At 54.0% G+C, this 14055-nt stretch overlaps 4 protein-coding genes across 4 annotated transcripts; 2 read left to right on the top strand and 2 right to left on the bottom strand.

The window, feature by feature from the left end:
• Nucleotides 1-857: 857 nt before the first annotated feature.
• Nucleotides 858-1296, top strand: LRP88_13692 (uncharacterized protein; the record flags this gene model as incomplete). Its single annotated transcript, XM_083250050.1, has 3 exons — nt 858-944; nt 1003-1061; nt 1116-1296. The coding sequence occupies 3 exons, from the start codon at nt 858-860 to the stop codon at nt 1294-1296; spliced, it is 327 nt and encodes a 108-aa protein (XP_083094384.1).
• A 395-nt stretch (nt 1297-1691) lies between these two features.
• Nucleotides 1692-3091, bottom strand: LRP88_13691 (phosphomevalonate kinase; the record flags this gene model as incomplete). The annotated part of the gene is made up of 2 exons (XM_083250049.1): nt 1692-2754; nt 2823-3091. 2 exons carry the CDS (start codon nt 3089-3091, stop codon nt 1692-1694), a joined length of 1332 nt encoding a protein of 443 aa, XP_083094383.1.
• A 968-nt stretch (nt 3092-4059) lies between these two features.
• LRP88_13690 (uncharacterized protein) lies at nt 4060-7569 on the bottom strand (the record flags this gene model as incomplete). Its single annotated transcript, XM_083250048.1, has 1 exon — nt 4060-7569. One exon carries the CDS (start codon nt 7567-7569, stop codon nt 4060-4062), a length of 3510 nt encoding a protein of 1169 aa, XP_083094382.1.
• Nucleotides 7570-11832: 4263 nt separating this feature from the next.
• On the top strand, nt 11833-14055 carry LRP88_13689 (P-loop containing nucleoside triphosphate hydrolase protein; the record flags this gene model as incomplete). Its single annotated transcript, XM_083250047.1, has 1 exon — nt 11833-14055. The coding sequence occupies one exon, from the start codon at nt 11833-11835 to the stop codon at nt 14053-14055; it is 2223 nt and encodes a 740-aa protein (XP_083094381.1).

Below are 14055 nucleotides of genomic sequence, written 5' to 3'. Positions count from 1 at the left end.
GACTTTGATGGCCCCTGGAGGCGGTTGGAATTCCAGTGCGTCGGATTCATTCCAGAAAGATTTGTCGCTCTGCCCCTGCTCCCGGCGTTTTGGGATGTTGGCAGCCAATCTCTACGAGGACGATCCTTTCAAAGTCTTGGTTTTATATGAGTTGGCATTTGCGCTCTAGAGTCAAAGGGTTTTTCCTTTTTTTTATTCATTTATTTAAAAGTCTTTCCTCTCTCGTGTAGAAAAGAATTCCTGTCACTCATTTTTTTTCTCACTCACACACTCTCTCTTTCATTCCCACTTCCCGTGTCTTGGACTTTTTGACTCTCCTCTCTACACAGTCTCTCCACTCACTCACTCACTCACTCACACCAAACTTCTTTGTCTCTCTTATCAAATACCCGCCAACCCCCTCGAGCCGCGTGCCGGGTTTCTCCTCTCGACCTCTCTCTTTTCTTTGTCTTCTTCCTCTAGAAGCGAGTCTAGAAGCTTGTTATTACCGTCTTTCCCGCCTTGCTGTCAAATTTAAAGAAACAACTTGCTTCTTTCATCCACTTCTCAACTGGTCTCTTTTTCCATTGAACCTGTGCGTCAAGACACACACACATCACTTCGATTTTGCTTCTTTCTCGCCGGCTCTAGAACGTCCCGCCTCTTTCCCGTCGATCGAGGATTCCTCCCCCCAAGAGTCTGCAGGCAGATGTTGTTGTTGTCTGTATAAAAGCAAACACAATCCTTCTCTTCGACCTTCTAGAAGAAAAACGACACATCAGACCTTGATGGGATCCGCAGTGCTCGTCTCTTCCCCGGAAAGAGATCCCCGGTGCTTTCAACTACCCTTTACTCGCCTTCGAACTTTTAGAGCCAAGATGCACGTGTCGGACGATCTTCAGACGCTTTGCTCGCGTGTTCACGCCATTGTTCGGCGGCGAAAGGAGAAGAGGACGATGCAGATTGTGAGTCTACCTGTGGTGTTAGACTCGATTGTGCCGTGTTACTGACTGTTCTTGTTAGTCTGAACCGTTCAACTTTGAAAAGAACCCCGTCCATCTGCCGGGTCTGTCCGAGGAGCAGTAAGCATACACAATCCACAACATCACATCTTCACCTCTAACATTCACATCTAGACTCGTTATGCTCCGTGAAAAAGAGGCCGCCAGCCGCATCGGCATCGCAGACCCATGCACCCCCCCTCGAGCCCCTCGCTCTCCCGTCTCGACATCAAGCCTCTTCTCCCACCCTGTCCGGCCTCCCATCAAGTCGGTCCTCACGTCCAACTCTGTCTCGTCGACCGAGAGCCTGCAGTGAAGAGACACAGCCTCAGCAGGATCGTGTTTGTTGTTTGTTGCTTTTTAAAGAATGGGGCGTCACTGTTGGTTTGGGAACACGTATTTGACAACTGTAGGTGGCATGGATCCCCTTGTACGATATAAACTAGATGGATACGGATATGGATGCCTGGGATTCGCATCTCAAAACAAACAAAGGCACGGAAAGGAAAGGATCGGAAAGGAAGGCGAAAATGTGTTACTTGTCCATCATACCTGGAGTATAATGTAATTTCTGCTTTTACCCATTCAAGCCATCACCTGGAATGTGAATGAAACGCGGTGACGAGGACAGCAAAAATGTTTTATTTCGGCTTCTGAGACTGGACCTCTCTTTTCAGTGACCAACATGGCTCCTCTACGTCAGCTCTGCTTTCAGACCCAGCCTGCGTACACGTCGAGGCTCTCGGATCGGACACCTTGCATCTCACCCTTGACGGCCAAGAGCTTGACCTTGGTGCCCTTGTCCTGAGCCCACCGCTTCAGAAACTCCTCGACCCGTTGCTTGGTCTCCTCGTCGTCCCTCATCAGCAGTGCCACGGCGTCGAAGCCGCCAGCGCCCGGGACAACGCCGCCGTAGACGCCCTCGACGGTGCTTAGGCCGTCGATGAGCTCTGTCTGGCTCTCGGGCTCGATGGGCACCTCGCTCGCGTCGCCCATCTTCCTGATCAACTCCCTCACCGCCGCGATTCTGCTTGGCAGCTGCTCGACATCACCAGCGTTGAGAGTCGCGATGAACTGCTCGTTCCTCCGCTGGAGCTCATCCCAGAGCTTCTTGGAAGCCTCCGGGTTCTGGGCCTTCCACGCCAGCACCGTCTTGACCATGCCGACTGTCTTGCTTCCGCAGTCGACATCGCACATGCGCAGCACCACGCCCTTGGGCATGATGACGGCGTCCTTGAGGATCTCGACATCCCACTCGGACTCACCGTCGACCAGCTTCACCAGCGCATCCGCGAACCCGGCGGCTCCCGGCTCGGGAATCTTGCTCAGCGTCGCCGGCGAGAAGCGCCTGTACCTGCAGGACCCGTAGACGGCCGTCGCCACGTCAAAGCCGGACCCGACCTTGCCCTGCGCAGCGCAGTGAGCCGCCTGTGCCAGGTTGTGCAGCGTCCGCCTGCCCTTGTCCGAGTCAATGACGAAGAGGTCCTGGGGCAGGTAGTGAGCCAGAAGGGACGCCGTCAGCGAGGTGACGAGGGCAGCCGACGAGCCCAGGCCTGTCTTGTTGGCCTCGCCCAGCGTCACGGGGAACCTGGCGAAGCGGTCACCCTTGGAGCCCTTGACCTCTGAATGGGAGTAGTAGTCATTGTCCGCGAGGATGATGAGGCGGGCAGACGTCATGCTGTGGGTGGGCCGCTGGCCAGCGACGCGGTCAATGTAGGTGAGCGCGTAGCTGAGGGTTGTCTCGACAAAGGGATTGGGGTTGATCTTGGCTCCGCTACAGAAGAGTGAGTAATGAGATGGACTTCATCTCTTAGAAGCTAAATTACCAGGGCTCTCACTTACACCTGCAATTGAGTCACCTTGATGCCGCCGCCCTCCTCGGCCAGGTGGTATCCGTACCTCCACTGCGCCTCGAGGAACTGCGGGCTGTCGACGACGATCTCGGTCAGCTGCACCCCAGGCGTCGTGTGAATCTCGCCCGCGATGATGTTGATGCGAGCGTCCAGCCCAAACACAAACGCCGTGTACTGCTGGTCGAGCACCAGATACCCGCCCGCCAGGAAGACCTTGCCGGGGGCGGACACGGCGACGGTGGGGTTGCGGGTGGACATGCTGGGCGGCAGGTATGTATATATGTATCTATACAGTCGATAGAGAGGCGTGAAGAGAAGGGCAAGACGATCAATTGGGGCTGACGCTCAATGGCTCCGTGAGTTGTGAGCTCTTTTAACTTATAGTCCGGGAAGAATCGTAGACGCCTGGCGGGGCATCCTCATCTCATCAGCTTCCTTCCTACTCGTACAGTGCATGTGAGAGGTTTCCACACATGACCCACACTGTCATCTAAGCACACTCAGAGTCCGACAGACCATTTCCTAAGCATTGCTTCTATTCCAAGGCACAACCATGATCCAATCAGAATACACAACAGCAAGGCTTCACTCTTTACCAGTCAACTGTTTGACCTGATCATGATGCTAACCTCACGTCATTGTCGCTACATACCGGAACCTAGCATCACTCCTCAACTTGTGCAATCTCCAATCAGTCTCATCATCACTTAGCAAACGACTTGACTTGTTTCATCATTGTCATTTCTTCCTTTATAGGTAGATACGTAAATATTGTTGGTACAAGCAGCAGGACCCTTTGCTCTGCTTTCCCTTGACCAATTCTTCCCAGGTGGCCTCCTTTATCCGTTCCTTTCCCTTCCCTTCCCCTGTCCCCTGACCTGACCTGCCTCGTTCCCTGCTCTTTTGGTCCATTCGTGCTGCAGACATGTAGTTTTCCCTTTCTTGGAGTGGTGATGTTCTATCAGGGAACGTCCGGCCCCAAATCCAATCATTCAAAGGCCAACGCTCCGTATCAAGACCCGTTTTGTTTCCCCAAACGCCGTTCCAGTCAACCAGTTCGAGGGCCACCAGCCTCTTGAACTTCATCCCAATATCCCCGATAATAAAAACCCACCCAACCTCCAACCAGTACAACGGGGTATCAAGCAGATTGCGCCAATTCAACAAAGAAAACAATTCCCGGTCCCACAACCATTCACACTGATATCATGCAACTAAAACATGCTTTACTCGGCAGCAGCAGTCTCCTGGCCACCACCAAGAAGCTCGAGAACCTTGTTGACGACAGCGCTGGGGTAGCCGCGCGTGAGCATCTCGCCCACGACACCCTTGGCTTGCTCCCGCTGCTCAACAGCCAGGAAAGCCCGGGTCATGGCCTCGTATGTGCTCGGCTCGCGCTTCTCCCGACCGACGGTATCATAGATGCTCTGGGCCTTCTCAATCTTCTTCTCAGCGGCCCAGCCATGGATCAGAGTGTTGGCAATGTAGGGGGTGAGCTCAACGCCCTTGCGTCGCATCTGCTCCAGGACAGACTCGGTAGCAGCAACCTGGTGATTGGCAACCATAGCCTCGAACAGAGCCTGATACAGGCTGGCGCTGACGGGAACCAGACCCTCCTTGAGAACCGAATCAAACATGTTGCGGGCGCCTTCCATGTCATGCATCACACAGCCCCTCGCGTGGATGAGAGAGGCGTAGTGAACAGGCTCGACACGCTGGCCAGAGGTGCGGATCATGCCAAGCACCTCCTCAGCCGCAGACATATCGACGGGCTCGAGAGTAGCGTGAGTATCAACCAGAAGCTTATAAGTGTGGGCAGTAGGGGCAATTCCCTTGACCTTCATGCGCTCGTAGTAAGCCAGAACCTTGGACTTGTCTCGCTTGGTGGTGAGGAAGAACTGCATCATGCTGTTGTAGGGAGCGGGGCGAGCCTTGTAGTTGGGCATGGCCTCCATCTCATCAAACAGCTCCTCAGCAAACTTCTCATCACTCACTCGGCAGAGAGCATTGACAATGGTACCGTAGGTGACCGAAGTAGGCTTGATTCCAAGAGCCCTCATCTCAGCAAAGTAGAAGAGGCAGTCGTCGATGCGGCGGGCCTTTCCAAGCTTGCCAATCAGAGCATTGTACAGGAAGGAGCTGGGCTCAACACCCTCAGCCTTGGCACGGTGAAAGATCCGGACAGCCTCAGAAGCCTCGTCGAAAGTCTTGGTCGAGTCCTTGAGGGTAGTGATGTAGAGACCGAAAGTGTTAGCAGAAGGAGTAGCGCCCATTTCCAGAAGCTCCTGATGGAACTGCTCAGCCCGTCCTCGGTTACCCATGGTCAGGCAAGCGCCAACCATAGCATCGAGGATACTGGACCAACCATAACGAACAACAGCGTACTGGGGCATGAGAGGCATATCGGTTCGGGCCATGGCGAGGATGTCGTGGCACAGGTCAATCTTGCCATCACGGGCAGCAGCGGAGATCAGCTTAGCGTAGGTAATGTAACGGGGGTGTCGGCCAGCACGTCGCATGTTTCGGAATCGGTTGAGAGCATCACTGAGACGAGGTCCCTTGCGGCCGTGGTTGCCCTCCAAATCGTCAGCAATAAGGGAAGAACCCTTGAAGTCGGTGTTGTGGGCGTATGGGTCGTAAGTATCCTCGAAGCTGGAAACGCTAGGGGTCGACAGGAAGGGAGAGGCGGACAAATTCTGCTGGGGGAAGCTCGAGACCTGGGAAGCAGCTTCGCGAGGATCAGTGATTCCTCGGCTTTCCATGTACCGTGAGATAAACTCGGCGCCCTCGTCAATCTCTTCGGCAAGGTGAGACTGGGGATCGGACACTGAGGATCGGATTCGCTGGAACATCATCTCGGACTGAGCCAGGCCCTCGGCCACTTGACCGGAGCCAATCAAGGCGACGGCATACATGGCGGTGGGCTCAATGAAGGCAGAAGTGGCCTGCATCTCAGGGTTGCTGAGAGCCTGCCAGTACTTGGTGGCACTGGCGACATCGCCCTCTCGCACACTCATGGCCAGAAGAGCGGTCGCCGGAGTGGCCAGATCCTCAAAGTGGGTAGGAATACCGGTGTAGGCGGCGACAGCGGTAGCCTTGTCATCCTTGTCAGCGGCAATGGTGGCAATCTCGCCCATGGCCTTCGCACGAGACTCGGCCTCTACGGCCTGAGCCCAGTGGAAAGCCTCCTGGTAGATACCTCGGGTAATGAAACCCTTGACAAAGCCGGTGGTGACCAAAGCATCCTTAATGTCAGCAGCACGAACACCGTACTCATCGACAATCTTCTTGAAGAACTTCATAGCACCCTCGATCTTGTCGGTCACCACATAGGCGTTGATGACCGCGGCGTAGACCTCGGCATCAAGTCGGTCATGGAGGGTATCGCGTCCTTCATCGTGAGCAATGGCCAGGTTGCGGTACTCGTTGTAGCATTCGACAGCACTGATCAGGTCGCCGGACGAGGCAAACGCAGTGATCATGGTGGGAAAGACCGCTGCGAAGGGGACGGTCTGATTGGCCTCCATGTGCTCGAAGAGACGGAGCATATCGGCAACGCGACCAGCCTTTGCACAGGCAGTGATCAACTGATGGTAAGTCTCGGCCGAGTACTCGGCAGCGTCGGTGTCAACCGAGGTGTCGAACAGCTTGATGGCAAGATCGAGCCGGTCGTCCTCGCAGAGAATAGCATGCTCAAGCTCGTGGGATCCGAGCATGAACTTGCCAGGCTCATCCATTCCACCAAATCGAGCACGCTTGTCCTCCAGGATGGCCTTCAGCTCGGCCACCTCGAGGCATCGGGAGGCCAGAAGACCAACGAGAATGTTGAAGGTGTCGGCATCAGGCGACACCCTCCTTCGGAGCATGTCAGCGTAGACATCGAGAGCCTTGGAGACAATCTCAATCTTCTTGATCGGGATGTGAATGGCGGCCAGAAGGAGGGCGTTGTAGGCACCAGCAATGGGCTGGACGCCAGTGGCCAGCATGGCCTCGAAGACAGCCGGGATCTCAGCATATCGACCACCCTCAGCGAGCTTGTGGAGGTGGTCGGCGTAAGACTGTGACTGAGGATCGGCCGGCGGGGTGGCACTGCGAGCGACACTCGCGGGAGTTCGCGACCTCTCAACCACAGGAGATCGTGACTCAAGGCCAAGAGCAGAAGCTGGTCGTCCCGCAGCGACGGCATTCTCAGCCGCCTCTTGGAGACTCCGCGCCTCAATCTCTCGCTCGAGGGCAGCATCGATGTGCGCAAGAGCCGCCTGGTCCTCAAGGGAGAGGTTGGACCTCTCCTCCTCCTCGATCAACGCCTGCTCAACATCCTGGGCAGATGCCTTATCCTTGGTGAGAATGGAGGCCGCGGTGGGCTTCCACTCAATGCGCTTGGGAAAGTCGAATTGGGTCCATTCGGCATCGACTTCGCCGCTGGCCTGCTGGTGCTGCAAGGCCTCGAAGTAGGCGTCTAAACCTCCATGGTTTTCGGGGCGATGCTCAACGGCGGGAAGGCCCGAGGTTGCTGTTCGCTCAGTGTGGAAAGCGGAGTGAAGCTGGAGGTTAGAGAAGCGGCCGAGGCGGTTGGTCTTTCGTCGAACAAAGACTGGTCGGTTCTGCGAATTGAGGACGTGAGGGTGAGTAGCGGCGACTAGTGATTGAGCGTAGCCGTGTGTAGTGATCGACTTGGCGAATGTTGATCCTTGACGGACGAAATTCGAGTAAAGGGAGGAGTATATGGTGGGCATTTAGAAGACGCCTGGCGGGGGAGAGGACTGCGGAGCCTCTACATCAGCAACAGGAACCAGAGGGGAAACAAGCAAGCAATGAAGCTGCGTCTCGAGTATAGTGAAACGCCATTGAGTGTTGTGCCTGAGGAAGAGCAAAAGCCGGAATCACGTCGAACGATTATGAGATCGTGGTCGGGCCATGAGATCTCGGTGGGCGCGCGGAGAGGGAAGTGGTGTGGTGGACCAGCGGAGAAGAGGAATGCACAACAAGAAAAACCACTTACATTAGAGGGAAGAAATGATTAACGATTGCAGGTTCATTTGACAGCTCCCAAGCCGTCAAACAAACGCGCAGGCCAGAATAGGGAAGGAATTGTAGAGGGGAGGAAGAAAGAGCAAAAATGTGAAGGAAAAGAATTCAAGAAATGGCTGGAGGCAGATCGAAGAAAAAAGTGTTCGTCTAGGATTGTTTGACCTGCTGGAGGACGAGGATGTGGGATTCGGCATGGACCCGGGCCTCGGGGACGGGGGGGCGGCTGCCTTTTTTTCTTTGCCTGAGGGTGCGGTGTGGATACAGAAAGCTACGTACCTACCACGGTAAATGGCAGCTGCGATCGAGGTTGCGACAAAATGGATGCGTCAGAAGGCAAGAGGGAGGCCGCAGAGTGTGGGGAAGTTTCTTCAAACCCGCCCTACAACCGAGAGCTTTACAGTGGACGACTCACGCTGCCACCACCCAAGGTGAGCTCCCTCCGCAGTGGGCTAGACCGCTACGACGCCAGCCGGGCAGTTTTTTTCTGTCCGCCATCGATGATGTCTGCGCGGCCTTTTCGGGGCGCGGAGTTAGGGCGACGGGCGTTGGCTGCGGCGGAGGCGGCGGCTTGTGTGCGTACAGAAGACCCCGCTGTGGCCCTTCTGTGGGTGTGTCGACAGGGGGGTTCCTCTGCTGTGGGTGGGCTCGGAGACAAGGCGTTCAGTGGGTGAGGTTCTGGAATGACTCAAGCCGTTGTTGTACCTGGTTCGTCGCTTTGGTGTTGATCATCCTCCGCCTTTTTTTCTGTTACCTTGATAAGCTCCCTAGAGCTCCCGAAGAGCAATTTCTGGCAGGTCAAGTGCTTCTTGTCAAGACGCGAGGGAAAAGGCGGCCATGGATCAATTCCACTTTGATGGACTGGACTGCAATGGACGCTTGGATGCCCATGCTAGGTCTCTGCTTGCATGCAGACGAGCATCCCAGAGAGAGAAAGAGGATCCTGGTTATCAGAGGAATCGGCTGGAAGGGCGTCGTTGCGTCTTGTCCCTCGGCCTATCACCTTTCACCGAATCCTATCACCGGTGGATTTTAGTCGGCATGCAACAATTTTTTCTCGTTGTGTTGCTTGCTTGCTTTTGGGACGATCTCTGTCAATTGCTTTTTCTCCATAGGATCCCCCAGTCAAATGCAGCGCAGCACGCACTTTGCGCCAGAAACCACGCACACGTGAAATTGATTTGATTATGATATCTCTGTCCTCTGCTTGGTGGTTGAAAAGGTCCCCACGCACGCGACCTACCTTACTACGTAGGCTCCCAGGCCACAACATGGCATGCGCGTAAAATGACGACAAATTGCAACGGCTGGACGGCACGCCCTCTTTCTTGACTCTTGATTCCTTTGACAGTTACAGTACGCAGATCCATCCTTCAGGGCCCAGGAGTCGAGCACGCATCATCAGGGGTCTCGAGGTCATTGACCACCCTCTGCCTCTGCCACACCCCAAGCCTCCGTCCGTGGTGGTGGCCGGGGCGAGAACAAACCGGTGCAGCTGTCCTAGACTTTCCTTGGCTGCCCGCTGCCCTAGCCTCTCTGCCATGCCTCAATGGATGGGCCCTGACCTCGTCTTCCCGCTGGTGGTGGGGACCCAAGGGAGAAGCCGGAACTCCACGTCCAGCCTGTCGGGTCTCTCCCAGATGCCCCGTCCTGGAGAGGACACCTCGAGGCTTGATCGAGGGCTGTGAATCGTCAATCCAATTTCAGATTTCATAATTTTTGCTCTTCCTGACCGTTTCTTACTTGTCCTGGTCCATGAGGGTTCTTTTTTTCAGCTCTCCCTCGTGTTCAGTCGTGCAGAGGTGGATCCAGTTGGGGCCGTCCATCCATCATGATATGGATATCGACATAAGCAATACGCCGCCACAACCTTCCTCGGCTATCATCCACGTTTTTTCTCTCGGTGTGGGAGATTTGAAAATCTGGAGAAGGTGTGGCAGACCTTGGGAAATTACCAAGTATCATCTACAACCACGTTGCAATAAAGTGAAACGAAGCCTCACTGGCAGTAATTTAGCATCAGCACAGTAGTTTACCACCAAATCTACGGTTAACCCCGACGTCTGCAAGACACAACCCCCCGGGTTGCCATCCGGGCACTCTAGCGGAACTCCGTCTGCCCAAGCCACAGTCCCAGGGCAAAAGGCAAAAAAAAAAAAAAAAGCGACAAGCGAGAAAAAAACAGTGTGGCAATGTCAGCACCAAGTTTACCTAGCTCCAACCGCTGGGAACCGCAGGGCTGCAGTTTACAATTTGTTCCCGTCACATGGCCAGGCAACAGGGCCGACGACGAAAAAGACCCGTCTCCCGTCGATGCCCGGATGTCACGGAGCCCCGTCTGACTGCTGGCTGACATATCCCTTGCCTCTCATGTCTCCAAGCTCCCCTTCTTTGGCTGCTTAGCCGAGCCCGAGCGGCTGTAAGCTGCAATGAGGCGCATCGGCATTTTCACTTGCCCCGGTCCGAACTCCCTCAATCACCGTCTGGCATTTGGATCCTTGACGTCGTGCATGGCCTTTTAATTCCTATCGGCTTGATGGAACAGTCCGACGTCCGACGACAACAACAACAACAACAACAACAAGCACCTTCAACGTGTGATGGGTTGAAAGAGACTGGACTAGAGAACCACATTGAGCCTTTGAAAAGCGAAAAGTTTGCTGTAGATTCATGACGTTTCTTCTAATTGCCTGATCAGGTTGTGTGTCAACGACATGATTGTTCGTGTGTGGCATCGGCTTAGTTTGTTCACAGCCTTTGTGTCAGGTACAGTGCGTAGGTACTGAGTAGATTGTATCACCTGCAATCAGGTTCTCCTGAAATGCGAACCGTGTCACAATGGCGGTTGCATCACTCTGCATCCGCGCGCCTCCCTTGTGCTTGCTTACGCGCCATAATCCGGGGTTCGAGATTCTACGGGATTGAGAATATGCCTCGTTGTCCCGCCTCGTATCCAACTGCGTCATCCCTCTCTATTCGTCAACTTCAACGACAACTCATTTTCGCAATCTCGGCGCTTTCCTAGTAAGATGACTCAAAGGATCTTGGTCACTTGACAGGTCAAGTTCGGGAAAGTCAGGGACTTTCTTTGAGGTTGCAATTAAATTCGAGTCTTTTCCCCATGGAGTTTCCGCTTTGACGGTCATGAGATAACTATTTTCGTCATGGCAATCTATACTCGGATTTACGACGGAGCTCAATTGCATCTGAAATCATCATGGACGGCATTGTGGCTGCCCCATTCCTGACAACTTTGGGCATGGGTGGTAAGATCGATAAGATCTTATCGATAGACCCACGGTTGTCATTCGCAAGGAGCAGGTTGGTCAAATCGTGCCCGAGGCTGGTCTCACCAACATCTCACTGAGCAAGGCTTGCCATGTTGCCCCGGATCTCTCAGAAAGAAGCGCTCGCGCCTGCTATGTTGCCTGAGGTTTTTTTTTTTTTTTTTTTTTTTTTTTTAATTTTATCTCCCTATAAATATCGAGGCCGATGGCCATGCCAGCATAATATCACTCAGTCTCCCAAAAAGTCTGAACAATAACTTCGTTTTATTACTCAGAAGCCTCACTCCTGACACATATCGAGGCAAGGAGAGAAAGAGTCAAATCACAATGTGAAAAAATACCTAAAAGAAAAAAGAAAAAGAAAAAAAGAAAAAAGTTGGCTGTCATTGCTTTATAATCGTTGGCGTTCGGCTCTTTCATATATACTACTCCTTTATCCAGGCTTAGTGTTGTGACAGTGAGAGAAGAGCACATCAAAATGTAGACCAACCTTGCTTGAGTTGAAGCATCACATCGAAGGCCCGCCTTCCTAAAACGGTTAGTAGTGATGTGGCAGAAAGGGTGTCCACCCATCTTATCGATAAGCCCCAAGGAGAGAGGAAGAAAAAAAAATATCCCAAGCTTCAAGATATCAAGTGCAAGCCCCACCTCTCACCTCAACCAACTCAAACAACAACCGCAACCATGGCCGACGATGGCATGCTCTTAAACTTTGAGCTGGGGTCTGGACCTATCAAGCCTCAAATCAAGTTCAAGGGTGGTCGCTGGCGTGATAGGAAACAGGCCGAGAAGTCGGCAAGATTGGGCTCATCCAAGCCGAAGCCTACAGGAGACGGGTTTGATGAGCAAAGATCGACGAAACGCCAGAGGACGGATGATGGAGGATATGGCCATTCCGACTACAGAGCGGCCCCTAGGAGCTTTTCACGACCAAAGCCTGCAGACACCGACGCCCAAGGATCCTCCGCCTCAGGCCAACCTCGAAACCCTCATGCGGACAAGGGAAGGCAGGTCATCTCACGGCTGTTCTCTTACAACCCTGCCCAAAAGACGGAGTTGGAGGAGAAGCAATCAGACTGGACCGCTCCGGAGCCAACAAATGCTCCTCTCTCAGATGTTGCCAGCTTTGGCACCTTGACATTATCCGCCCGCCTCGTCGATGAGCTGGCAAAGATGAACTTGGAGCGTCCCACAGCCATCCAAAAGAAGGTTATTCCTCACATGTTGGAAAACAGCTCAGATGCATTTGTGCAAGCTGAGACAGGTTCCGGAAAGACCTTTTCTTATCTCTTGCCGATCTTGCATCGCGTTCTGCTCCTCAGTGAGAAGGGCAAGGCGCAGATTCACCGCGACTCTGGAGTCTTTGCCATCATCGTGTCACCTACTCGCGAACTCGCCAAGCAAACCCACACCGTTCTGGAGCAACTTATTCGGCCGTTCCCCTGGCTCGTCTCAACAGCAATCACCGGAGGAGAGTCGAAGAAGGCTGAGAAGGCGCGCATAAGAAAGGGCGTCAATTTTTTGGTCGCAACACCTGGACGACTTGCCGACCATATTGATAACACCAAGGCTCTCGATCTCGGCACTGTTCGATGGTTGATTCTGGATGAGGGAGATCGTCTGATGGATTTGGGTTTCGAAGATGACTTGAAGAAGACCATTGCAGCCCTCCGCAAGGTTGACGTCTCTGACAAGCTCGCCGATGGGACACCGCTCAAGTCTCTTCCTGACCGGAGAGTCACTGTACTCTGCTCGGCCACTATGAAGATGAACGTGCAGAAGCTGGGAGAGATGAGTTTGGCGGACGCGACGTTCCTGGCAGCCAAGAAGGAGGAGGGCGAGGTGGAGATTGACAAAACGGCCATGACGGCGCCTGCGCAGCTTCACCAGTACTACTCGATTGTTCCCGCCAAGCTTCGTCTCGTCACCTTGATATCTTATCTCAAGTCCACATTTTCCCGGCGAGGAAAGACGATGAAGGCCATCATCTTTATCTCTTGCGCAGACTCGGTCGACTTTCACTACGAGATGTTGCGGGATCCTAACAATGACGAGGCACCTGTGGCATCTTCGAAAGACGCGGAGTCGATCTCCAAGACGGTGGCCAAAGCAGCATATATCACGTCACCTGCAAGCCCTGAGGTCGTTTTGCACCGAATGCACGGATCTTTGTCGCAACCGGTGCGAACAGCTACTCTGCGCTCGTTCTCAGCCTGCAAGTCGCCCTCTCTCCTGATCACAACCGATGTATCCTCGCGAGGTCTCGATATTCCATCCGTTGATCTGGTCATCGAGTACGACCCTGCTTTCAGCTTTGCGGATCATATCCACCGTGTTGGTCGAACTGCTCGAGCTGGAAGGCCCGGTGACGCTCTCCTTTTCCTTCTCCCCGGAACAGAGGAGGGTTATATCGAGCTTCTCAAGTCATCCACGCCTCCCACGCCCCAGTCTTATGACTCAATCCTTCAGAAGGGAATGATGACCAAACTCGAGTTCCCCGTCGAAACATCCGCCAAGCCCGACGACGGCACTTCCTACCACGACAAGGCTGAGAGTCTCCAGCTACACATCGAGCAGCGCCTTCTCGAAGACACGAAGCGGCTCGAACTCGCCCGAAACGGCTTCAAGTCACACATCAGGGCGTACGCCACCCACACCAAGGAGGAGAGGAAGCACTTTGACATTTCGGAGCTGCACCTGGGACACACGGCCAAGAGCTACGGACTGAGAGAGGCGCCGGGCGGCATCGGGGCGGGCGTGGAGAGGAAGACGAAGAAGCGCAACAACAAGGGCGTCGAGAAGGATCAGGAGCAGCAGGCGGGTGACGAATGGCAGAACCGGAACATCATCAAGAAGAAGAGCATGATGTTGATGAATTCTGCCGCGGACGAGTTTAATATTGGTTAA

Source organism: Fusarium phalaenopsidis (assembly GCF_050370095.1).
Source record: "Fusarium phalaenopsidis strain FUZ10S chromosome Unknown contig_32332, whole genome shotgun sequence".
Taxonomy (NCBI): domain Eukaryota; kingdom Fungi; phylum Ascomycota; class Sordariomycetes; order Hypocreales; family Nectriaceae; genus Fusarium; species Fusarium phalaenopsidis.
Note: the sequence above shows the minus strand (reverse complement) of the source record. Positions and strands in the feature narration are given on the sequence as shown.